We start from the raw sequence: 27,131 nt of genomic DNA on the forward strand, positions 1-27,131 counted from the left end.
CCTTCCATTATTCCTTGTCTCCTTCAATTCTTCCCTTTCTCTTCCTGTTATCTGTCCTTTTCTTCTTCTTCTTCCTACCTTTCCTCCTTTCCTTCCTTTCCTTATTTCTTCCCTTATTTTTCAGTCCTTTCCTCCATCCTTCCACTTTTTGTTTCATCTCCTTCAATATGCCCTCCCTTTCTTCTCTCATTTTCTCTCTCTCTGTAATCCTTTTTCATCTCCCTCCAGTTTTTTTTCTTATTTCTTTGCTTTTTTCCTTCTGTTCTTTTATGTTTGTTCCTCCATTTTTAATTTTAATAATTTTCTTCAGGTCCCTTTTTTCATCTTCCATTTGTCTCCTTATCACAGTCGCACATCAGAATCCTTTTCATCTATCCTTCCTTCCCTCCAGCTGCACAAACACACATTACAAACCAGCACAGAGATACGGCAGCCTCTTTCCTCCCCTCCTCCTCCCGCTCCTCTTCATCCTCCCATCTGCGCAGACTCTTCCTCCACCCTCCCCCTCTCTGATTTTATGGAGGCGCTTCACATCTGCAGCACTCTCTCTCTCTCTCTCTCCCTCCCTCCCTCCCACCCTCTCTCTCGAGCCTCAGGAAGCGCCTCGATGATGGTTTCTGTTTGAGGAGGAGGTCGTCGGTCATTCGGTCATTTGCAGACGAGACAGCGAGGAAGAGGATTGGGAGGTGTAGGGTTTTTTTGGTGGCTGCACGTCTTCTGCATGGCGCTGGGGGGGGAGGTGGCGCTCGGCTCGGCTTCACCATGATCGCCGTGTCGTTTAAATGTCGCTGCCAGATCCTGCGCAGGGTGAACAAAGGTAGAGAGACACAGGAACACTGGGAGGAAGAGAGAGAGAGAGAGAGAGAGGATGTGTGTGTGATGGAGCAGAATTTCATGTGCAACATACATGCAGGAGTGGTCGAGAGACATTTGCTGTAAACTGCTGACATTGAAAAGAGAGAGAGTGGCTTGTTTATGACCAACGCCGGCTGTAAGTGTGTGTGTTTGTGTGTGTGTGTGTGTGTGTGTGGTGATGTAAATGATCTCCTGATGGATTCATTCAGTCGATGGCTGCAGGTTGCTGTGGGGCGAGAGACCATTAGAGAGAGTGAGTGAGTGAGCGAGCGAGCATGGGGTCCTGTTTTCATGAATGTAATATTCATGGTTTGTATTAACAGGGAAGAGAAAGCAGGGCAGGCAGAGCCTGAGAGAGCGATCAGGATTATGAAATTCCTTCAGTTTGAAGCTTCAGGTGTTTGTCGGCTCCAGCGTCTAACTTTATTCATCAATTTAGGCTGATCAATTAGATTTCATGACTCATTTGAGCATTTTAAAAAAAAAATATATATCTATCTTTCCTCCATGCACAGTCCCTCAATTGTATTTTAAAAGTTAAGCTTTTGCCTTTTCTGTCTTGTGTTTACCTACCAGCAGGCGGCACAAGTCGCCACTGTGGCGGTCCTCGATGTCCTGAAAGCCTGTCCTCCCTTGGTGAGATGAATTCAGTGTCTGCCGCTGTAGACCACAGCTGGTGATGGTGGTTCTACATGGCCACTCTAACCAGAAACTGCAGCAGGTGGAGAGCTGGTTAACATGTTACTCAGCTGAACAAGGACTGCGTCACCAGCTGCAGTCTAAGACAGCTGATCTGGAGTTTGTTCTCTGGATTACTGACTATAGAAACAGCTGTTTTTAATTTTTCATCCCTGAACCATCTAGTTTTCCTTATTTTAAGTTAAGTTCAGTTGTTGTCCTGTCATGTTTCCCTTCTAGCTGGCTGTACATTGCTGTTGTGGCGGTCTCAGTCTGAGACAGTTGACCAGTAACTCATCTACAGAATGGCATTAGGAGAATGTTGCTCTGCTATTTTTATTTTCCCCTCGTTGGAAGAAAAAGTTGCTGCCCTTTCCGTCTTGTGGTTTGCTGCTGACTAGCTGTATGTTGCTGTTGTGGCGGTCCTCAATGTTCAGAAACTTCAGACAAACTGTCTCCATTCTTGAACTACTAACTGTTTAACCAGCTGCAGTCCAAGATGGTGGAAGCCTTGTTTATATTTCTTAGTGGACCTGACAGCCGGGCAGTCATTCCTGTTACACTTCTTTCAAGTTTATTTTAAGTCCATTGCCTGTAGCGCATTATAGTTTAAATTTTTAGAGCTCAAAAAAGAGGCTAACATGTGTACAGTCACATGGACCCTTGTGGTCACCGTCTAATAATCAAATTTACGTACTCAGACCTGAGCGTGCTTGTGAACATTTAACCTTGAGTTTGTTCATGAGAGGAGGTTTCTTGTCCCCTTGTTGAATAGACTCCAACTCCAGCATCTTGGACTGTGAGGTAGATGGATGCTCCAATCAGAACAAGTTGGATTTGTGCAGCTACAGTAAACTCAGTCTCTCATCCTGCATTCCAGTACACTCCAACTCCAAATGCAGCTATAAGCAGTATTTGCTGTTTCTACTCTGGTGATCTGGACAGGCTAAATTTGATTCAAAGTAGAAAATGCAGCAGGTTGAAAACTGGTTACCATCTCCATCTGTGGTTCTAGACAATAGAGGTTAAGTCTGTCCATGGGATGAGAGACTGACTGTAGACGCCTCTGATTACTGCTCCATTTGTCATCCTTGGACCATCTTTCACCTTTATTTTTAGTTTATTTTCTGCTGGCCCTAGTGTTGCCCACCAACAGGCTGTACAGGGCCTCGATTTCTTCAACTTCCTCTCCAGAGGGTCTCTATCTCATCTCGTGATTAGACAAGCTGTATCTCCCCTGTCTCCACGTGCACCTGGTGACAGTAGCTCGTTCCGCTTTCAAAAGTTGGTCTAAGCAAAACCTGCAGGAGGTTCATGTGCTGCTGGGCACAAACACAAATTAATTGTAAATCTGTAGGAAATGCTGGATATCATGTGGATGAAGGTGAGAATACCAGATGAAAGTGTGGTTTACTTCTGCAGCAGCTCTGTTTGCCTTAAAACCTCTAAATTATTTGAAGATACACTCACCAAACCTGTTGTTGGATCCACGCTAGTCTGTTATCTGACAGAAGAACTCCTCACACTCTGATTCCATCTTTAGGTGGGCTGGATACTTAGTGATACTATTATACCCAGCATAATAACAGTATCAGTACTGAGATTCTGTAATACCATGGGCTGTATATATAAAAATGGTGTAGTGGTGAGGTAGTAAAGCAAATCTGCATTCTTTTTAATTGCCACCAGTGGTGAATGCTTTGGTTCTGATATGAAGTCTGATCGTATTGACGTCTATGAGAAAATCAACCTTTTCCTGGCTTCATTTACAACCTCAGTAAATGCTTTTCTGATCAGTTTATGGTTTCATTCAGTAGTTTCAGGTCTTATTTAACACAACATGAAGTCCAGTTTCTAAATTATGTGGCGCTCCATCACTTCATAAACAGGTGAAATAAACTGTGAGTTTCACATATTTGAAGCTTTTAAATTGGTGACAAAGGACAAAAAGCTGCTTTAGTCGCTGACGTCCACATCTTGAGGAAGGAGTTCAGAGAAATTCAGCAGCCACTGTTTGGCCTCAACTTGAAAGCCAGGAAAGTTTGACTCTACTTGAATTGCAGGAGTAGTTTGTTCAGTTTGTTGGCAGCAGAAGACATGGAGGAAACCTGGCTGGTCTCAGAGTGTTATCTTCACATGGTTGGGTTTGGCTCTGGAGTCCACCCAGCCTCTTTGATTTTTCTTAATTATGGAAATAAGAAGGAACACTTGAACGTGCCGAGCCCTGTCCTCAACTGGAAGCCAGTTAATCTGGAAGAGCTGAAATCCTCCTTTCCCAGTAAATTAGACGAGGCTTCGATGACACCTCCTGCGCTGAGATAATCATACAGACAAAGAAAGTTTTACCCCTGCTGTGTTCAAAGTCTTCACATCTCCGGTTTTCCTTTGATAGTTCTGCTGTTTTTATTTGTTTCTTTGGGAGATTTGACTTCTGTTCAAGGTCTGCTGAAAGTTTGAGTGTTTGGAGAAATCTTTGAATGTGTTGTGAGGAGCGTTATAAATATAATAATTAAAAATTGAGCTCCAGCTCTCAGTGGATATTAATTATACAAGTGAAAACACAGTTCAGCTTGTGGCTGTAAAACCTTAGATGTTAGCTTTGGGAGGTTTTGTAAATGAATGTAAGTGGAAGAGGTTTATTTTAAAAATCCATGAGCTTGGCTGAACATCCATGTTTTTCAGGTTTTTAAATATCAGAGTAGAGAGCCAACATGTGAATTATCTGAATAAATAAACATCTGCTCAATTGTACAGAGAATTACAGCAGTGATTAAATTTGTTGGTGCGTAAAAGTTAAATAATTAGTAAAAATGCCATTAAAACATTTTGGTTCATTTAGCTGTGCCAGCTCATTTGCACATTAAAAGATGTTTAAAAACATAATATATAAAACACTTTGCGCAGTCAATACAGACAATTAACCCAAACATGTGCATAAACCTTTAATTAAAAGTAAAACAACGTCTGTGCTCGGGAGGTAGGAAGTTTAAAAACTTGTACAAAAATAAATACATAAAATAAAAATATTGACAAATTATAAGGCTGGGAAAATTCACTTATTAAAAAAAAGAAAAGGATAATTTATGCTTAGGAAATTTAACAGTTAATCTCAGCAAAAGGTTTCCTACTAATTTGATAATTATTTCCTCTTTAGAGATGTGTCAATAAATGTTTTATCTTCTAAAAATGATTAACAAAAAAAATAATGAAAGTCAAGACTAACAGATTATGCAAGAGAATAGTCAGAATTGTATTAATAAACAATATGTAAATCTAGTAAAGGTATTATATACATAAACCTCATATACTCTCATATACTCTTATTGTTGATATTTTTATATATGAATATTTACCATTGCTAATGCATCGTCACTTATTGTTTTATTTATTTAGTTTTGTAACTCAAATTTTTAGAAATCTTTTCATTTCCATCAAAGTATCTAAAACACATTGAACATATTTACAGTCTGGGTAATTGGAGAAAAAAAATATTTAAAATATTATTTTAAAAATAATAAATTAAATGATAATAGATAAATACAATTTTTAAGTACTAGTATTTGGACAGTGGTTCCAAAAACTTAGTGGAGGCAGAAAATGGAAAAGAACACCTGCCTTTATCTTCTGTTTCATATTTCATGTCAGACCACACTTCCTTAGTCTTTGCCACCAGTGATTCAAAGGATGTATTTATAGAAAACTGATGCTGATTGAGCTTCCTGAGACAGATTTAAAAAGGATGACAATACGTTTTCTTTATTACTTACGATAACTGCTGTGCTTTTCATGCAGCTCCTTAGCTGTAAATATCTCCATGATTCACTTTCTGCTAAACCTCTTGAATTCTTGAAAGGACTTAAACACATTTGCTTTATATAGATCTCCCAGTTTTCTAATACAATACATTTCTCACCCGTAGGTGGCATTTATTTTTAACATTTTCTTTTTTTTATTGTTGATTTTTCAGTTTTATTGCTGTCAGTTTAGTTACCTTTAATATTGTTACTTAAGTAGCATGATATACAGTTTTGATTTGCTGTTTACTGCACATCCTAGCTGTTTATGATTTTTATATATATATGTAAATAAATAAACTTTGCAGACGTTTGTGTATAAAACATGTATATTTTTGTGCGTTTTTCTTAGTTTTCTTGCATTTATTATTGTTACTCTTGAGCCCTTTCATTTATAAATTTTTACTGTTACTTGTCTTGCCTGTAGGTGGCGTTGTGTGTAATTTGCATTTCTATTGCAGCTGCTTAGTTATTCCTTATTGTGCTGTGGGCATTTTTGCAGACACATTTGACTGGTTGCATTTGTCTTGCCTGTAGGATGTGTTTATTATTATCAATATTGTTGTTGTTGCTATCATGGAGTCTTTTTTTTATATGTACCATTTCACAGCTACTCGTATTTTTCTTCCCTGATTGGACTGAAATGCTGGTTTCAGATGCTTGACATTTAAAGATGATGCGTGACCTCGTTTAAAGAACTGCAGCTCGGTAATAGGAGCTAAGATTGTGTGCCCAGTATATGTGTGTATATGTAGATTGCACTGTAGATGGAGACAGAAAAAATGAGCTGCTGCTGCTGCTGTCCTACATCTGGGGGAGGAGGAGGCTTAGCTTTCATCTTCAGTTTGTTATGGTGTGTGTGTGTGTGTGTGTGTGTGTGTGTGTGTGTGTGTGTGTGTGTGTGTGTGTGTGTGTGCATGTATTACTCATGTTGTGGGGACCTAATTCTGTTTGCATGCTCATTTTGTGGGGACTCGACTTTCTTTTTGGGAACAAAAGGAAGTTCCCAAGTGAGATTTTACCATAAAGACTTGGTATGAGGTTTGGGGTTCACGGTAGGTTATATTCAGGTTATATTCAGGAGGTGAATGTAACGTAATGGCCTCGCTGTGTTTCTGAGCTCAGCTGCTGGAACCAAACAGAATAGATCCGGAGCAGATTAGAATAAATTAGAATGACATAAAATAGAGCCAAACGCAGAACTAAAATAGAACAACACCACACTAAAGAGGAATAAAAAGGAGACAAAACTGAAGATTAGCATTTAATTAATAATAGAAGTAATTCACTTCACAGGCAATATGAGTATCTTCCCGAGTTTTCCCCTCTTTCGGGTGGAGCGTCAGATTCAATAAGAGGGTTTGATTAAATGCTGTTCAAGCCTGTACCTGGTGTCAGGTGCAGTAGATGATAGGAGAGTCTCACCTGTTGTAAACTGGGAATAAACAGTCAAACCACTCCATCCAGATATATCTACATGACATCATGCTTTTAGCGTGATGACATCACCGTCGGGATCTCCCGGTGGGCTGCTGAGATTGGTGCAGACTTAGCTGGACCACCTCTGCTCTCCACAGGGATTGGTCGCTGTGCTGATGAGGTAACCTCTCTCTGGCTGTGGCTTCTTTATTCATGAGTTGACAGACTGCTCAGCAGCTGTTCAGGCTGAGAGCAAGACACACCAGTGGTCAGGAGAAATCTCCTTCAGAGCTTTGCTGGACGATGATGATGAGTAAAAGAACCTGAAGGCGAGCATACTAACGTGTTCGCTGTTTAGCTCATCCCTGAGATGTTTTTCTGTGGTGGAAGCTCTGCACTGTCTGATGATGATGGTGAGTACAGATGCATTATGGGAGCCTGGTGTGGGGATACTGTCTGAGGTAATCTGTGTCAGAACTCAGCAGGTTTAATTTTAGAGCTTCACAACTAGTTAAAGGAAGCTTGGTTAAGCTTCTAAACATAATGCATAATGAAAAATAGTTAAAGGATGAACAGTTTGTCTTTTGAAACCAGTTGGATGAATTGGTGGAGCATTTGAACCTGCTGAAGGAACCAATGAATTTTTATATATTGGAAATGGCCACTGGTTGTATATTTGTATAGTTTAAATTAAATTGTTGGATGAACTTTTGAAATCTCCTGTTGTCTCCAAAACCAGTTGATTGAACTGGAGCTTGCTAAAGGAAGCAGTCAAGGAAAACCAGTTTGCCATTTTAGTCTGGATCCATGTAGAGGACGTAGTAAAGCCTCTTAAACACTTTAGGACCAGGAACTGAACCTTCTCCATTTCAATTAAAGGAACTAGTTGCTTTTTGAATGTAGGGGTAGTGAAAGCATTTAAAAACAGTGATGAGAACTGGTAGAACCTCAGAACCAGTTTGTGGGACAGTTGTGGAATATATCCAGTTAGATGTACCGCCAGGTACACTGTTGATAAACTGGATATAGTTTAGAATCACTTTGAAGAACCAAAACTTTGGAAACACGTCATGATTTTTTGTGAGGTATACATCCAGCTAGAGGTGTTTCTACGGGTTAAAAACAAGTCAGAAAAACCGGGCTCGTTAGTAGGTTTGAATTGGTAAGGGTCGCTTAGAGGAAAAATCTGAGCTTGGAGACCAATTGAAGAAATTGGTTTATGTTTATACCCAATTACAGACACTAGTGGAGTCTCCAAACCAATCAAACAGACCATGTTGATGAGATGGTAGAGGTCAGATACCAATATTGAGGAAGGTTTGTAACCATTCTGTCAAAAAATCCCAACTATTTAACCAGTTTTTAGGAAAGGCTTTAAAACTAGTCAAAGGACCCGATTGATCCAGTTAGATCTGGTTAGAAACAAGTTAGAGTAAATGGTAAAGGTCTGGTACCTTCTGCAAGAGGAAATGGAGATTTGGACTCAGTGCAAGGTGATGATGGGGGTTTATATGCCATCAGAGCCACTGTGTCCAAACTATTGAAAAGAACCTGCCTTATGAGGCGTTACTTCTAGCTACTGGAACCAGTTAAAGTCTGGATCCAGTCTGTAATATTCTTGCATGTCTCCTTGTGTTCCAGATGAAGGGCCGTACACGAAACACTCCGCCGGGTCGCGACCTCCAGATGGAGCGCTGGCCATCAGGAGGCAGAGTATACCAGGTAACAAACATTTTTATAATCAAAGTGTCTGAATCCACCAGCTGAGCTCATTAACACAGCTGAAAATAGAGCACGCTCAGAAACAGCTGATGTTTCCCATTTTGTGACCTGAAGAGGAAGATTCTTGCAGTCGCAGTTTATCTCCTCCCACCTGGAGCTGGTGTCCTACTTGTGATGTCTTTGTGCCACAATCAAAAATTCTGTGAGAATAAAAATTGCATCACTGATTTGGAGAGCCGTCAGACTGACGTCAGAGACAGCCTAGGGATGATATCGTAGACGTCAGAACTTCAGTTTTAGGTCTTTCCTCAGCTCTTAGTATAAGTGGGTGCCTTTGCTAGATTAGAAAGACTTTGAGGGACATAAGTGTACTGTGATTGGTCAAATGTATCAGTGCAGCATTGGTAACCGCCCTTAAAAATGAAACTAACCAATATTAGCTGATAAGCTTAGCACCCTCTTCTTCAAATATGGTCATTTCTTACTCCAAAAACACCAGAGCTCTAACACTGAAGCTTGAAAACACAGATTGTAGAAACGAGTGGGTGATATCGTAGAGGCTAAATCATCATATACAGTCTGGATTTCCTAGCCCAGATACTTCTGATGTTAAACTCTGAAATAGCGCAGCTTTAACAAAGCTCTGTTCCTTTGAGGGAAACTTTGTGCTGCTTCCTTCAGCGTAAAGCTAAATTTACCCCCCCCCCCCCGCTGCTGACACCACCGCCGCTGCAGGAAACTTGTTCATCTCAGTTTCTTATCAGAGATTTGAGGGTTTTCTATTTCCGAGTGTGAGCCAGCTGTGGCGTTTTCGAAAAGTTGAAAAGGGCGCTGCTGCTTTTTTTGTAAAGCCGTAAAGACAATGATGGTCACTGCCAAAGACTGATCGTCTTAATCCTGCCTGTATGAAAGAGGATGAACCTGATTAATATTAAAATACAATATTTAAATAAAATCCTGCTTTCAGTTTCATTACCTGATAACTGGTCACAGCCCATCGTAGCAGGTCTGATCTGAAATACCCGCCCTGCTCTCTCGCTCTCTCTCTCTCTGTTAAATATTTCATCTGTTTGATGAAATATAGATGGATGACAGAACAGAGGATGACTTCATTTCTCCTTTTATCCAGATTATTATTTATTTCTCCATGCTTAAATAAAGAGAGTAGAAGCTGTGCAGTCAAGAAGAAGAAAAAGCAAATAGGAATAATTTTAACTGGAAGAAGAAAAGAAAAAAATCCTTAATGGCGAGGAAGAGCATTCAGTTCATCCCATGTCCCTTTTTGCAGATGAGTTTCGGGGATGCACGGTGGTGGAGTTGATGAAGAAGGAGGGGACGACGCTCGGGCTGACAGTTTCAGGAGGAATCGACAAAGATGGGAAGCCTCGAGTTTCAAACCTGCGGCAGGGAGGCATCGCGGCCCGGTAATGTCTTCTACATCTGGTCTTTGTGTTTTTAGGACTTGAGCCAAAAAACAAAGAATCGCCATTGAGACTAACTTTGGAGTTGTGCCAGGTATTTTCAGTTGTTTAAAGTGATGAGCAATCAGATATAAGATATTATAAGATATTAAAAAGACAAACGGTGTTCTACATCACTTTGTACTTAGTGAAAGCCTATAAATTACATGAATATTCCACATAGTGGGCTCCAGGGGTGGCTGTAGCCTCTAGCTCAGGTGGTAGAGTGGGTCATCTACTGATCGGAAGGTTGGTGGTTCGATCCCTGGCTTCCCCAGTCTGCATGCCAAATATCCTTGGGCAAGATACTAACTAACTTTTAGGTTTCTGGTCGGACTTTTTTAAAGTTTTACTAACGCTCTGTGGGTAGTCGATGAGTATTTGCAGACAAATCTGCATATTCCATGCAAACTGAAAGAACCCTTTTTGTGACTGAGTGTACCTAGAGACAGCCAGCAACCTCCAGCAACCCCTCTTTAACCAGCCTGACAATATATATTTTTCTCAGCCGTTATCCTCTAGGCATAGGTGACTGAGCTGCAGCAGGAGCCTGCAATGTGCGATCAACTACCAGCTACAAAGCGACAATGAGCAAAAATGACACAGAACACTTTGGGTGACTGATTAATGGATATTGGTGCAGCAGTGGCAGTTATTAATGTTTAGCAGCATCCTTTCTGGAACAGCCTCTTCTTAAACGAACTCATTAAGGTTTGATTAAGTAAAATTAAAGCTGATGTTTGGCTGTTTGCTCAGGAGTGACCAGCTGAACGTGGGTGACTATATCAGGTCTGTCAACGGCATCAACCTGGCCAAGTTCAGACACGATGAGATCATCAGTCTGCTGAAGAACGTGGGTGAACGGGTCGTCTTGGAGGTCGAGTACGAGCTGCCGCCTGTCTGTAAGTTCTGCCAGCAGAAGACGTGTACACTCAGCTGCACTCGGCCGGCTGCAATGTTGACGTGTTGTTGATGTTCTGGTGTGTTGCAGCGGTGCAGGGGTCAGGGGTTATGTTTAAGAACGTGGAAGTCACGCTTCACAAAGAAGGAAACAGCTTTGGTTTCGTCATCAGAGGTGAGGCGAGTTCTGTTTGTGTGTTTAGAATAAATCAAAATAAACATGGTGATGTGACCGCGTGTTTGCAGGTGGAGCCCATGAAGACAGGAACAAGTCCCGTCCCATCGTCATTACAACCATCCGGCCAGGCGGCCCAGCAGACCGGTACGTGACCTCTGACCTGTCTGTCTGATTTTTGTCCCTTGGGAGCCTTTGTACAGACTAAAAACTGTTCTCTTTCTCTTTTGCTGCAGGGAAGGAACCATCAAGCCAGGTGATCGGTTGTTAAGCATTGATGGGATTCGTCTCCATGGCAGCACACTTTCAGAGGCCATGAGCATCCTGAAGCAGTGTGGACAGGAGGCCACGCTGCTGATTGAGTATGACGTCTCCGTGATGGGTCAGTCATCAGTGTCCCCTCCCAGCAGAGCTTAAAGCGTTAATCAGTTAACATCAGAACTGTGCAGGAAAAGGAGAAGGTTGTGGGGATTCAAGCTGAAATCTTGCTTGTACTGGTTTTGACATTTATTGTTATTAAATTTGAAATTACATTTAATGGAAAGTTTGGGTAGAGGTAGGTTGCCAGGGGGCTTACAGATGAGAAACGATGCCAAACAGTGTGCCAGGACTGCAGCTTGAATTTGTGTCCATCCTGATATGTGGATATTAGATACAATTTTGAGATGTTCATTGAATGACAAAAGCAATTTAAAGAAGTACGTTTGTGTTCTGCAGAACTCATTAATGTTTCTCTGTAACTAGAAAAATAATAAGAGAGTAGACCATAAGTATGTCCCAGGAAACCAGTCAGTTTAAATAAACTGTATCAATTCTGCCAAGATGATTGGTCAAACATTTAGCCCAGATTATGGCAGAAACATGGTTTTTTAGGGGCACTGTGGAGTAGAGAAAATCTAAAATAAATTCAAACTTGTGCAGCTAATTTTATTTATTTATTTATTTTTTAGGTAATTAAAGATGTATGCTGCACAATCATTTAACCCTGGAAAAAGAACAGTTACCAATAGATACTGGAATTTCCATAACACTCATGCTCATGATTAAGTGGATGAAGACTTTTGATCACAACTGTATTATGCGTATATTCAGTCCTGTTCTTGGTTAACGTTAACATTAGGAAACAGTGCATGAGAAGTATTATTTTGTATTTATTATCTGAAACCCAAAATGTGATTTTTGGTTAAAATAAAAGATAATTTGTACTTTGTACTGTGTAGAGTAAAAATTTACCAACGTGTAAAGAAGAGTATCATCTGAATTATAAAGATTTCAGATGATCAGTTTATTTGGAACTTTTACATAAAATTAAACAGGACCCAGGATGGAACCCTGATGAACACCGTTTGGACTCTGTAAATTACACGATGTAAAAACTGTAAAAACTTTGTCTGTTTTCCCTCCTTCAGACTCTGTTGCCACGGCATCAGGGCCGCTGCTGGTTGAAGTTGCCAAGGCGGCAGGGTCTAGCCTGGGTGTGGCCCTGTCCACCTCCATGTTCTGCAACAAGCAGGTCATCATCATCGACAAGGTCAAACCAGCCAGTATAGCAGACAGGTATCTAACCTCTGACCCTGATGCTGTTTTACTGTTTTAACTGCATTGTTAGACTTATTTATTGTTTTCACGTATTGAGCATCATTCCAGCTGCTTTCATTTTCCCTAAACTGGAATTTCAGCTTATTAACTAATATTAACACCATTTTCTTATCTTATTATTTGATTCCATGTAAATTTGGTTATTTTAACCACCTTGTCATCTTTCAGCTTCATTCAGTCACACTTTAACTTCAGTATTTGTGCAGAAACTGAAATATTTTGTTGCACTTTTAACTGCAGAAATTTAACTTATGAGTTTTGTCTAGGTTCAGGTTTAAATTCTCTGTTTATTTTTGTGTTTTTGTGTAGGTGTGGTGCTCTTCATGCAGGAGATCATATCCTGTCCGTTGATGGGAAGTCGATGGAGTTTTGTTCCCTGGCTGAAGCCACTCAGCTGCTTTCTGCTTCCTGTCAGACCGTCCGCTTGGAGATCCTGCCACAACACCAGACCCGACCAGCCCTGAACGCACCACAGCACGGTATAAACGTACACACATCACATCCGACAAGGCCCTGAATGCACCACAGACCAGTATAGAGACACACACACACACTCACACACACACACTCAAGAGGCCCTATAAAAGATTATGTGAAGAGAGGAGTAATCTTTTATAAAGCCGTGAAAGACACACACCTGTGTATGCATGACAGTTCCTCATCTGGCTTCCCAGTGAGGTATCTCGATGCTGTGATCCAAGCACCTGCCTGACCTTTGACCTTTCCTCTTGTCTTAACCTGAACACCCTCCTCTGTGTGTGTCTGTGCAGTCAAGGTGCAGCGTAGTCCCCGCCCCCTCCCCTGGGAGACCGGAGGCTCTGCCCCTATCCTCCCCCCCTACCACTACAACACGTACCACCCTGACCAATCAGGCGCCAGATCGCACAACCGCCATACAAACAATCCTCGTACGTGCACCTCTCTCGCTCTCCATCATGTTTTCTGTTGCGAGAGAGAGACCTTTCCTTATCAGCCCTCTCTCTTTCTGCAGCGCTCAGCCACTCCTTCTCTCCAGGCTCCATGTCGGCCTATAGCCTCTCCTCCCTCAACATGAGCACCCTGCCCAGGAACATGTATCCCACAAGTCCACGGGGCACACTGATGAGGAGGAAGGGCAAGAAAAAGGACTTTAAGAGCTCCTGTGAGTCTGTCTCCAAATCCAACAAATCTTATTATTTTATTAGCTGTTTTTAGACATGAATTCATAACATGACCAATAATGACCAACAAAATGTAAAAAAACATTAAAACCCCTTAAACGGTGACATTTTAATATGAGCTTGCACCCTCTAACAGCGTATGTATGACAGAAAACAAGGACAGGACTGAGGTGCTGTCACAGGACGGGAGGAAAATGAGACTAAAAAATAGAATAATCTTTGTTTCTGTCAGTGTCCCTTGCATCCAGCACTGTGGGTCTGGCCGGTCAGGTAGTCCACACGGAAACCACCGAGGTGACGCTGCTTGGCGACGGCATCATGGGGTTTGGCCTGCAACTGCAGGGAGGAGTGTTCGCCACGGAAACGCTGTCATCCCCACCACTCATTGCCTACATCGACCCCGACAGCCCCGCTGAGAGGTAAACACGCTGACACGGCTATGATGGCTTAAAATTTAGAGAAAAAATTCTTTTGTCCTTTCTTCTCAGATTTGAACTTTCCCCCCCAATTTTCATTTTTTTTTTGTGAAATTTGGAAATATTTAATATTTTGTCTTTATTGATAATCATGGTAACATATATATACTTTTTATTTTCTATATCGCAGCTTTGCATTTTTTGTTTGCAGCACCAGTTCAAAATGCCATTACCTCATGGCCTTCTGTACAGACTCTACAGTATTGTAAGGAGAGCTCCAGTGATCAGATATTTGTGTATATATGTGTAGGTGTGGCATCCTGCAGATCGGTGACAGGATCTTATCCATAAACGGCGTTCCAACCGAAGATTCGACCCTTGAAGAAACCAATCAGCTGCTCAGAGACTCGTCCATCACTGCTCAGCTCACACTGGAAATTGAGTTCGATGTAGCTGGTAAAAAAAAAAAAAAATCATTTTATCAGAATTGTGTTTTCATGCTTCTTATCAGCACTGAAAACTGTGCTTGTTGATGAATGTCTGTCTGCTGGGCAAAGACATCTGTTTTCTGTGTCGTCGTGTTTTGGCTGACTGACTGACAGTCTGTGTTTGGTTCTGCTTCTCTGTAATTTGTCAGACTCTTTGTGGATGTAACGTACTCCAGCTGGTGTAAATAACCACCTACGCCTGAGTTTAATAGAACGACACAACAAGCTGTCAGTAGTGACTCACAGGCATATTGTATGATTTGTAGCTGCAGGACGGTTAACTGTATGAGATGTCATTTACAGGACAGTCAGAGTCACTATTTAACCAAAAGAAGAATATAGACCGTGGACGTTATTTCCCAGAGAAACATAAGGCTGAGAAAATTTTCCTCACTTCCTGAAAGCATCATAACTGAAGTCAGTGCAAGGGGGCATCTTCCAAAACCTGCAAGGAGCCAAATACTACAATCATTTATTTTACAAATCTCTATAATGTTATCATCTATGCTGATTGATTTTATGGAAAGTGAGTAATAGATAATCTTTACACAGGATAATTCAACAAGAACAGATCAATTTAGCTTTTTTTTTTAATAATTAGAAGATCATCTGGATTTTCAGTTTTAACATGAGTTCTTAACAGTGCTTTGGATATTCGGAATAAAGGGACCAAGCAGTGGATGTATGTTTATGAACATGCTCATAGCCAGTTATAAACAAAGGCTTATGTAAAAGATTAACTCCCAATTTATTTTGTGATGTCCAGTCTACTGTACTGAACGGCCGCGAAGAAGCAATATAGCTGTGTGTCATCTAATAATGGTGAAGTTAAATGTTACGTCACCTACTGTCAGCATCTACGGCCAGTGTGAATCTGTAGCAGTCTTTTTTTTGTCTCTATCAGTCAGTGTTGATATTAACAATTAATAATCTCAATACTTCACTTAATAAATTAATAAAATGTACAAATGGACAGCACAAAAGACTTCCTGAACATTCTTAACATAATAGCTACAAAACAGACAGATGTCATCACAAATGGTGCATTAAAGATTTTTGACTTGCAGGAAAGGTTTTTATGTATCATCACCTCTAAGTTTTGAACTTTGATCTTCTATAAACATTTGAGAGCATGATGTGTCCTCTAAGTTATGTAGAATCAGGTTTAATACATGGACAGCTAACATATACGCCGTACCTATGAACTCACTTTGTGATTAATCATTGACTGTTATTGAAATTGTTTTCCACATGTCTGCTGAGGTCTCTGAGCAAAAAATATTTCTATTTCTTCCTGTATTTATAACCATTACACCAAGTGTGAGTAAGATTGAAACACTGGTTCTCATCAAGCCAGCCAGGACTGTATACAGAGCGTATGATTAAAGCCTCGAACAGAAGCTTAACCACCTGATTCTGACTGAGAAGATGTTGAGCAGAAAGCCTTTATTCCTCTTCTGATGTATTTCACAGTAAATTAAACATTTCTACTGCTGAAATGTCTCCATCTTTCTGCACAGAGTCAGTCATCCCCAGTTCAGGGACGTTCCACGTAAAGCTCCCAAAGAAACCAGGAGTGGAACTGGGAATCACCATCAGCTGTAAGTAAAGAGAAACAACTACGCAAACACGTACACTAATGTGAGGTCGCTACAGTGGATGGTTTAGACAGACTTTATTAGTAACACAGCTCTGTGTTAATTATTGATTAAGAAAGAGTGCCAATGCCAAAACAAGCAACTAGAATATTATAAAAGTCTTTTTATTGTCAGTGACAGTAGTTTTATTTTTTATTAAATGATTTAATTTGGTGTTTCATCATGTTTACACATCGGGGAAATTAAATTTTCATTCTGAAAGACGGATTTCATCAGACCAGATCCAGCCCGACCTCCTCTCGGGTGTCACTTCAATATTACATTTCCTGCTTTGATTTTACTTTTCCCCTTTAACATTTAATCATTACTTCTGGTTGTAGTGGTGTAAACAGGTTTAATTATTTACAGTTTTCTGTTTCATCTCCAACTCGTCTCTTTGTGTGTCTGCAGCTCCGTCCAACAGGAAACCAGGTGATCCTTTGATCATCTCGGACATCAAAAAAGGCAGCGTCGCACACAGGTGACACAAACTAGGGCTAAACTAACTCTAATCCAGCCTTAAACCTAACCTAGGCTGAACTCTACACACAGTATGTGAGGCTAAAATAAAACCGTGTCAGCTGTGTTAAACCTCAGACTGCCGCCTGTACGTGTTTGGTTAATTAGGCTAACGGTCCAGGCCTGTGCATGTCGTGGTTTGTAGGTCATGTGTTTTGGACTGTGAAGCAGAATATGAGCTAAAGGGCTTCTGCTGGCAGGTAGCATCTGTTTACTCTGCAGGACTTTTAGAAACAGGAAGCAGAGGACTAGTTATAGACCTTCATACGGAAAAGAAAGTGCCGGCAGTTTTACAAGATTTTGGACCAATTTCAGAGGATATCTTGCAGCTTTGATGTCCTTTACAAATAAATAACAATAAACGCATCGAAAATAGGGACAAAAATGAATTAAAGAACTTGCATGAGTATCATCAGGATTTACCATTTCAGGACTGAAGTTGCATTTTAGTAAAAAGGAACTGATATTAGGTAAAATGATGGGGATTAATTTTCCCAAAATGTAAACAAATAAAGCCTAAAAAATTGGTTTAAGTTGTACCTCATGGTTTAAACCCAAAGCAATATCTTAGCTCCTATTTCATGTACAAGTTAACATATCTTCATGTAAAATTTGTAAGGTTATATTTCATATGTTGAAGAACTGATATTAATGCAAAATTCCATCCTGTCCATAAAGCAGATGCACTGCAGTCATGAATATGATAATATGACATAATAACCATCTCAGCTGACTTCTTTATTAAACTTGTTCCTCTAATTTACCTGAATGTGTTTTCAGGACGGGGACGTTGGAGCTGGGAGACAAGCTGCTGGCCATTGATAACATCCGTGTGGAGAACTGCTCCATGGAGGAAGCTGTTCAGATCCTCCAGCAGTGTGAGGAGCTCGTCAAACTGAAGATCCGCAAAGATGAAGACAACTCTGGTATCGCTTTTAAGTCTATTCCCCAAAAGCAAGAGGCCGAGTGATAAACCAGCTTTCAGGGATGCCCACCGTATCATTAATCCTCCTTAAAAAGAACCTCTTGAGTTGTTCCGTGGTGACCTACTTGCCAACTTTAATAAGCTGTGGGACCTTTCCCAATCCTCCTCAAAAGATCATATTTAAAGAGCTTTAGCAACACCAACAGTCACACCTAAATCCTTTTGAATAAGTGAAAAGACAGTGGTACTTAAAAGCATGTAGGAGCCAAACTGGTGCTCATAAAATCTTCACTAATCTTCTGACAATCCTGAGATCTTTAGCATCTTTATGACAGTTTTATTGTACTTTAGAGAGTCCTGATGGGGTCCTAAACTCTCTAGAAGGCAATCAATAGCTGATTTGAAATCATTTGTCTTGTATCATTTTAAGTCAAACTTAAAACCTCTTTAAACATGAAATCTAATCATAACTTGATCAAAACCTGACTGTCAGGAGTCTTCAAGGACTAGAAACTAATCCATTATTCTTGAAATCTTCTTCCAAAAAATGAATGTTCTCAAAAACATTTAGGATCTTGTTGGTGATCTTCAGGATGGCCAAATTCTTTCAAACCTTATCAGTGACTCTAAGGGACCAGCACAGTCTTGAGTATCTTCAACACCAACTAGAACATCCCTGAATCCTTCAGGACCCTATTCATATTTTCTAAATCTACTCGATCATCCATAAGGACGAACAGAAATTTACCAAGGTACTACTAGAACTACTACTACTAGATGTAGAGCCGGATCATCAACCGTCCTAAAGGATGACTGGAAAGCAAACAGTTTGCTTGAAATCTTTTTCAACAATCCTCTGAATGCTGTAAATATCCTTGAGGACGTTTTAGTGGTCTTGACGATGCCATCAACTTCTCAAGGACTCTCAAGTGTCTTACCAGGGTGGCTCTTCTTTTCAAAACTAACTCAAACATTGCTGAATACTTTGACCTTGATTGAGGATTTCACTAAACTTATGGCAGACCCTGGACCTTGATAACCTTTAGAACATTTTAATGGCGATATAGATCCCAGTCAAGGTTTTCTAAATGTCCTCAGCTGCTCTTAAGGGTACACAGGGCCCTTAAGTCCCTGAAAACCTACTCAAGGTTTAAAGGAGGTGTCTAATGCTACTTTCAGGACAAACGTTGCACTTCTGGCTTAGTTTTAGCGTGTTTTAGTCTGTGTCACCACATCATCCCTTCCAATGCCATCTTCTCCTGATCATCTGTTCACCACTGACCTTATGTGGAATCGATCTTTATTGAATGTTTCAGATGAACAGGAGGTGTCTGGCAGCATCATTTACACAGTGGAGCTTCAACGCTATGGTGGTCCGCTGGGAATCACCATCTCAGGCACCGAGGAGCCCTTCGACCCCATCATCATCTCCTCTCTGAGCAAGGGGGGGCTGGCAGAGAGGTGCACACACATGAACTCTAATTACATTACATAAAAAATAAATTACAGGTCACACCTGTAGAAACATGTCAAGTTTGTAGATTATTTAATCACTTAATCAGCACATCTAGTTTTTTGTTCTTTTCAGCTATTTGGAGGATCACATTTATTCACTATAAAGTGCCATAAATAGATGTTTATTATTATTATTATTATTATTATTATTATTATTATTATTATTATTATTATTATCATTAGTGCAGGCTCTATTGTCTTTAGTAGTTCCCTGCTGGTGTTATGTATGATTCTGGATTAGTATTAAATACATTCTGTGCTTAATACGGCATTTTATTTACAGAAACTCAGACACTAAGAAGCTTAGAACCAGGGTTGTTTGTGTAAACGCCATCTTTATGTCAAAGGTCGTAAACAGGAGATACTAAAGCTGGCTGCCTAAATCTGAGGGATTATGTTTAATGATGTATAAAATAAGAAATACAGTATCAGCGCTGGCCATCTAAATGGTCTCACTATAAAAAATTAAGGAAATATTAAATAAGAAAAGATTTTTCATCTTTCTAAAAATAACATCAGTGACTGGAGGAATGAAATATGGAGTGAAACCGTGACAGACATGATAAGCTTAGGATGCCAGATGAAGTGGAGAGTGTCGCCCTCTGCTGTTTAAAAATAATTATTTTCCTCATCATTAATTGGGTTTTCACCTCTTTCCTACAGAAATGATTCTCATTTCTATTTTGTGTATAAGTATATTTGTGTTTCCCTGTAGACTGTTAACTCAGTTCCAATCTTCTTTAAAGTCTTGTCAAGTATGATTTTTGAGTTGCTGAACCCTGAGTGTATATTTCTCTGTGTTTTGGTGTTGTTCACAGGACTGGTGCGATCCATGTAGGCGACCGTATTCTTGCGATCAACAGCAGCAGCCTGAAGGGGAAACCTCTGAGTGAAGCCATCAGTCTGCTGCAGCAGGCGGGCGAGACGGTCACGTTGAAGATCAAGAAGCAGGGAGAACGTACGTAGACGCTTTTTTCACACCATAAACACCGTTCATAATCACAAGCATCAACAGCAAATGCAAAACACAGGGAAATGAGATTCACATCAAGAGCCAGGCTTGTGTAGTGTGTCTCATACAGCTTACTTAACCAGTAACAATCACTCAGTAGCCGTTATAAACTATTAATAAAGCAGAATAATTCACGACCACCTGTTTCACCAGCTTTGGACATTTAATTGTAACAAATATGTCCTGATATAAAAGAAAAATAATAACTTATAAGTTTTGTTCTTGCACACAAGCAGCCCACAGACTGTTTTCTAGGCCTGATCTTACAGCAGCTGTGTGGGAGTTTCCATTTTAAACAAAAAGAAAAGTAAAAGCTTTTTGATCGTGTAGTTACCTGTACCAAACTGCCAAGCCTTCTGCTGTGAAACCAGCTGCACATGAAAAGGAAACCTCCTTTTACAGCTCTGGCTTTAAGATGGCCTCAGAGAGACACATTGTGCAGTGGCTGAATGCATCGTTCCACTTCAGCGACTTTCTGAAGCCTCTGTTCCCCCTCTTTGACTCAAATGATTCAAACATCAAAATATCAGCACCAGTTATGATCTTTGAAAAAAGAAACTGACAACCCAGTCTCCCTCCTCGGCATCAACTTTCCTTTTTATTGCTTTGTGTTTTATCCAGCTTGAAGTTGTGGCGGTGGTGTGGATGTTAAATCGAACAGTCAGACTTTAAGCTTTAATTCAGGCTGTTTGACAAAGTTAAACATTAACTGTTCAAGAATTAGAACCATTTTTATAAACAGTCCTCCACAGAGCACATGTTGAATATAATTTACCGTAATTTAAAGATTTCATTAGGGAAGTTTTATAACCTGCACTTTTATGCCATCGCTGCTGTTAACACATCATGGAGAGGTTTGAATGATGGTCGTTATTTGTACAGGTCATTAAGTGGCTCTATAGTTTGGTGGTGCAAAGTAGCACCCAACAAGCGAAAAGTCCCCTTTTCAGTCCCTTCTGTTCTGTCTGGAAGGGAATAAAGCTCCCGAATCAAAGATGCAGAGCTACCCATAACACTGTGGCGACCCCTTGTGGTAGGGGAAGAGTTGAACGTACAGCTCATTAAAGGGACGGGACACAGTGTCACTTCCAGTGGAGTGACAGATTTACACATTTATATTCACGAACGCACATTGGCGGTTTGACAAATGTACTCCGTCTGTCTGCAGTGTCAAGCCCAAAGTCTTGCGTGATTGGTTCGGGTCTGGGGCCAGGAGTGGGGCCTAACCTGGAGAACCAGGATGGGGAGGAGGAGCCTGTTGTCATGGTTGCACCTCCGACAAGCCAGAGAGCGTTCAGCACACTGCCATCTGTGGACAGCGCTGTGGAGTCCTGGGATGGATCCAACATGGACAGCAGCTTCACCACCCCAGGTAGGGACCGACCTCTGACCTCTGCTGACCTCATTAATGCCTCAGTAATGAAACACTTCTCCTTTGCTGGTGTGTGTAGCTCCTACTTTTCAGTCGTCACTGTACAGTTTCCACGAGTGGCGCAGCGCCAAGACGAGCAACAGCCAATCATCATCTTCCACTCGCCAGAGAGCCAATCCGCTGTCGGATCTGGGTCTGAATGACGATGATTGGGACCGCCCACCTCTCGGAGGGTGAGAGACTGAGTGAATGTGATTTCCAAATTTACTCAGAATGCAATTTTTCAAGTTTTCTCCCATGAATTATCAGATACAGATGAAATACTGAGGGTACAGATACTCGATCCTCCTCCTCTACATCACAAACTGGTGCAGTTCACTGAAACTATGACACTGATGCTCAAACTGTGTGATAAGATCAGTCTAAGCAAACTGAGCTTGCCTAGTATGTGTATACCCTTAAACCCAGAAGCACAACAGAAGAGAGGCCTGAAGATGGACGTGTACGGATACATTTTGCAGAATATCTTTTGTAGCTGTTAGCATTCCTCATCCAGAACAATGGAGTATGTAGCGCTGAGCTAACAGCAATAACAGTAGTGTATCTTTCTGCAGAGGCTGTAATCTGCCCAGCGGTCTAATCTCTGACAGCAGGTACCACAGTGACCTTTGACCTTTAACCCTTCACACAGTCTTCTGTGACACCCAGTAACCTCCAGCAGATACCCTCACTTGGTGACCTTTAACCCCCGCCACACCGATATCAATACCTGGTGGATGTGTATGTCATCACTGCCCATGCCCCCTCCTGTTAAAAAAGCACTCTCCAGCATGACCACTAGCTTCCTGCGTGTGTGTGTGTGTGTGTGTGTGTGTGTGTGTGTGTGTGTACCCATCATGCTGACTGGTTGACCTGTTACCTTTCCTTCTCAGGTTTAATGTGGGACATGATGGGACAGAACCAGACCAGGAGGAGAACTTCTGGTCTCAGGCTCTGGAGGACTTGGAGACCTGTGGACAGAGCGGCATCCTCAGAGAGCTGGAGGTGAGGAACGCCATGAAAACTACTATAGTGAGAAGTGTTAGCAGTAGAAGAAGTATTTACAGTAAGAGTCGAGTATTAGCAGGAGTAAGGCTTCTGAAATTTTTATTCAGCAAATGAAGAATTCTCAGATGCTAATGCCTTTCTGCATCGCCCTCTGGTGTATGGATACCAGCACCTACACTGTAAAGTTTGATAGGCTGGCTTTTCTCAAAGAAGATATAGAAAAAATGTTGAAAAGATGATGGATTAAGGCTAATTTTTTAACCTTCTGGAGTTGAGTTTATTTGGTTTTTGATTTTACTTTCAATAAAATCTCACATGTATGTCTTTACAGTTATTTTCCATTTTGACATACTGTATTAACACAATTGACCTAAAATCACACACAAATAAAAAATCAGAGTTGCAACAGTTAGATTTTATTAGTGTGAAAACCACAAACATTGAAATGCAAATATAAAATGGTAAATTTCAAATTGTACAAATGTAGTAGTTATTTACATTAAATTCCTGTCTACCATAAGACAGGGGGGCACATCACAGGCCTGACACCTTGAAGGTGTAGAAACTCCTCCTGTGGATCACCAGGAGACAGCGTTTACACTGCAGTCTGCCATTGGTGGATTGTTGACTGGCATCTGTGACATTCAGTAGTCGTCTCAATGTTATGACACACAAAACAAAAAAAAATAACTACCCTACACACTAAGAACTAGAGGTGCAACGGATCACGGTTGATCCGTAATCCGAACCAATCCCACTCCACGTTTCGGCAATGCACGTGATCCAAAGATTCGAAAAAGAAGGAAAAAAAGTATGTGTATGGTGCGCGTGGTGGGTCTGTCAAGTGATAGTTATAGCCAGCGCTAGCGGTCCAAGTGGAGGAGCAGAGGAGTTTGCGGCATTTAAGCAGCCCTTTGCTGCCAAATCCGACCGGGCTAAAGCTATTACAAAAGCTACTGGGGTGTTTAGCTGCAGACAGGAGGCCGTATTCCCTTGTGCAAAACAAGGGGCTTAAACTATGATGAACGTGCTTGAGCCACGCTATGATATCCCGTTGCGCGTCCACTTCAGTGACAAGATTGTACCCAGGCATGTATGAGCAGGAAAAGTTTAAAGTTATGGCTGAACTGTCCCAGGCATCTTCTGTTGCCCAACTACAAATGGGTGGAGCTCCAGGGCAACGGAAAGCTACGTGACCGTGACCGCTCGTTATATCACAGCGGAGTGGTAGATACAAAGCCCTGTACTGCCCTATATTGCACCTTAATTTGTTTTTATATAATTCCGTGGAATGAGTCTTGAGTTGAATGTTTTTAATAGGCAAGAAATACTTAAATAAGATAATAAGTAAATGTTAAAATTTTTTCTTTTTTTCTTTTTTTGCTGATCCGAAAATTGATCCGATCCGTGACTTAAAACCGTGATCCGATCCGAACCGTGAGATTTTTGATCCGTTGCACCACTACTAAGAACACAGTCCAAACACACTAAATGTCACAAATCTCTCTGATATAACTGTCACTGTCCTTAGAAAATCCCATTTTTATAGCTTCTTCCTGCACTAAACATGAAGACAGTTTTGAGGAAGTATGGCATAAAATATTTATCATAACTGCGGTTTTACTTTGCTGATCAACACAATTTAAAAACTGGTTTGTAGGTTGAAGTCCACAGTTTCAACACAATTTGAAAAAGACGCTCAACATAAGTGAACTTTTTACAGACTTCATTAAGCATTTTTTAAAAACAGACCCATACACCACACTGTCACAAGTACTTAACATTTGGACAGCAAGCCAGATCAAGTCTCCCCGCTTGGCTTTGGAGAAGTGGTCTATACTTCTTTAATAAACAGTTGTAGCATTCCTATGCCCAATACACCGCACTGTTACAGGATGACATTGACATTTTGATCTGAACAGCAACACAGGCTGGAAGTCATTAATCTCAGCCGTGATTGTCTGTAATGAGCTCAACTATAATGCTCTTCTTATCCACAGAAACACTTAAAAACCACATCACACATCCACAAGAATGAAGACAAACCAAATATAACTGAAATATTGATCACTTTAATTATTGAACTGGACAAAAACTGTTAACACAAATAATCATGTAGTGATGTGAACACTGATGAGAGGCTTATTGTTCAGCCCTGAGGACTGACAGTCAAAGTTTAGTCATATTTGTCCAATTCATGCTGAAAGAACTACATGTTTATACCTTCTCTGGCACACAGAAGTAAAAAAGAGACTCCTTCTCTTCCAGGAGTCTGGAAAGGAGACACACCTCCTCACTCTGGTATTCCCCATCCTCCCTCCCCTGTACTAACTCCTCCTGTCCTCCTCTTCTTCTGTCTCCTCTAACTGGACCTCCAGCGTTGTCAAACATCTGACATGTTTGCTGGTTTTGAATGTGACTCTAACTGCATTCTAACAGCAGACCATGGTGACGTCATTGTGACATCTTAGTGACATCACCCAGCTTCCAAACACAGTCACATGGCAGAGTCATGTTGTTGCACCAGGCATGGCAGTTTGAGCAAGGCATGCTTGGAGAGCTTGCGCAAGGCCTCATGGGTAGTTTTTTTTTTTTGCCAGTCATGAAGCAGATCTGTCAGTCATGCATGCGTTTGATGAGTTCTTGATTCTGATTGGCTGAAGTGGGCATCGGTTGGGAAGCTTAGCCATAAAAAAAAGGGTGTGATGTGGAAAATAAGCACAATCATCAAACATTGACAGTCAGAGAGTTGAAATCCTCTGGGTGAGCTCAAAAGTAGAATCTATCTGTAGAGGTCTGTACTACGAAGCAGGATTTATGATTAGCCAGCTAACTTCAGGTTGAATGCTGAGCTTTCAGAGTTCATGTCTTATTAGATTATGTCAGCTATGCTTGAGATAAGAGACCTGCATGTACAAAGCCTTAGTCTACTGATCAATCAGTATTGATTCTTAGAAGATCCCTCAGACCTTGATGACTAGTATGTAGTTTTTCTTTCCCTGAAAATGACCAGTAAGAAAAATGGAAAACTGCCGTTTTAAAGCAATTTTAGTTTCCTATAAGCCTTAAATAGAGTAATATACACTTACCAGCCACTTTATTGGGTATACCTGTTCAGCTGCTTGTTAAAGCAATTAGCTAATCACCCAATCAAATACCGGCAACATGGTGCATTTCTACATGTCATCAAGATGACATTAAGAAGTTCCAACTTGGACTTCGAAGAACTAAGATAGTTCTGCAACCAGGTAATAGCAAGGTTTACCTAAAAAAAAAGAAAAAAATGTGGCTGGTGTGTGTTTATTATAGAGAGATCATCAGCTCCTGATAGGTGTTGTCAAACTTACTGCTAGGTTAGAAAATTCCACAGTTAATAAATATTAAAATGAAATCTAAAAGCACTGGAAAACATAATGACACACTGGGAATATAAAGAGTGTATGCCAAAAAAACTCCCCCAAACAGTTTACTGTATAGACCTGAATGGTACCAATAACCACCTTCGTGTGGCTGCTTGCTGATATCAGAGTAAGTAAAGCCAGATTTTCTTGTTATGTTGAACCTGCTTCATATTACAGGCCATTAAACTGTACAAAACAATAGATCCTGTCAGTAAATATGAGTTAAAACAGTCAATGGTGACAACAGTTGAGCCTGCTCAAAAACAGCAGCAGATCCTAGGAATGGAAATTCAGAAACATTAGTAGAGGCACAGTAAATAATAATAGTGATGTATGATTAGAAAGAGGTCCTTTCCTGCCACCTGGGTTCAAAGGCAGCAATCTTTAATTACCATGTTTGGTATTTATCTGGTTCTGATTGGATGTTTGCGCTTGCTGTTCTCTGATTGACTCTCATAGGCTACCATCATGTCAGGCTCCACCCTCAGTCTAAACCATGATCCCACCCCTCTGCGGAGCACACTAGGACGCCAGGCGAGTTTCCAGGAGCGCAGCAACTCCAGACCACAAGTACATGCCGCTGACCTTTAACCTCTCTCTGTGATAATGTGTTATTTTGTGAAATATTGATTTTGAAGACAACTTTCTCGTGATTGTTCTCAGGTGACTCCTCGATCCAACACCTTGCCCTCTGACCCTCAGCGCCGAGCCTTTGCCATGAGGAAGATGAGACAGGAAGTAAATGACATCCTAAACCAGAACCCTGTGGAACTTCACAAGGTAATGTTTGGCCTGTGTTTGCTCTCTTTAGGGAGGTTCACAAACCCTGTGATCCTTATTAACTGACAGGTGTGTTTTTGTACTCATAGCTCACTCTGGAGAAGGCGACAGACCTGGAGGATTTTGGTTTCAGCGTTTCTGATGGATTGCTGGACCGCGGCGTCTATGTTAATAACATCCGACCCGGAGGCCCAGCGGAACGGGGTGGTCTCAAAGCCTATGACCGAATACTACAGGTACAAAAATATACCAGTTTC

The 27,131-nt window shown here is 40.9% G+C and overlaps 1 protein-coding gene across 9 annotated transcripts in view; it reads left to right on the plus strand.

Moving 5' to 3' along the window:
• Positions 1 to 27,131, plus strand: part of grip1 (glutamate receptor interacting protein 1) — a 66,244-nt gene that overhangs the window by 32,286 nt on the left and 6,827 nt on the right. For 2 of the 9 annotated variants that reach the window (XM_084909707.1, XM_084909705.1), the window contains exons 2-24: positions 8,388 to 8,468; positions 9,757 to 9,892; positions 10,685 to 10,830; positions 10,920 to 11,003; positions 11,075 to 11,150; positions 11,240 to 11,385; positions 12,413 to 12,560; positions 12,912 to 13,081; positions 13,373 to 13,510; positions 13,594 to 13,743; positions 13,995 to 14,181; positions 14,489 to 14,634; positions 16,187 to 16,267; positions 16,715 to 16,784; positions 17,603 to 17,748; positions 19,064 to 19,208; positions 20,081 to 20,220; positions 21,443 to 21,646; positions 21,726 to 21,879; positions 22,579 to 22,690; positions 26,554 to 26,664; positions 26,758 to 26,874; positions 26,964 to 27,110. In XM_084909707.1, coding sequence (XP_084765833.1) covers positions 8,388 to 8,468; positions 9,757 to 9,892; positions 10,685 to 10,830; positions 10,920 to 11,003; positions 11,075 to 11,150; positions 11,240 to 11,385; positions 12,413 to 12,560; positions 12,912 to 13,081; positions 13,373 to 13,510; positions 13,594 to 13,743; positions 13,995 to 14,181; positions 14,489 to 14,634; positions 16,187 to 16,267; positions 16,715 to 16,784; positions 17,603 to 17,748; positions 19,064 to 19,208; positions 20,081 to 20,220; positions 21,443 to 21,646; positions 21,726 to 21,879; positions 22,579 to 22,690; positions 26,554 to 26,664; positions 26,758 to 26,874; positions 26,964 to 27,110 — 3,035 coding nt within the window. The other 7 variants (XM_084909712.1, XM_084909709.1, XM_084909714.1 and 4 more) reach the window with 6 other exon arrangements.

Source organism: Perissodus microlepis, chromosome 17 (assembly GCF_051167445.1).
Source record: "Perissodus microlepis isolate ML-2025 ecotype Zambia chromosome 17, ASM5116744v1, whole genome shotgun sequence".
Lineage (NCBI taxonomy): Eukaryota > Metazoa > Chordata > Actinopteri > Cichliformes > Cichlidae > Perissodus > Perissodus microlepis.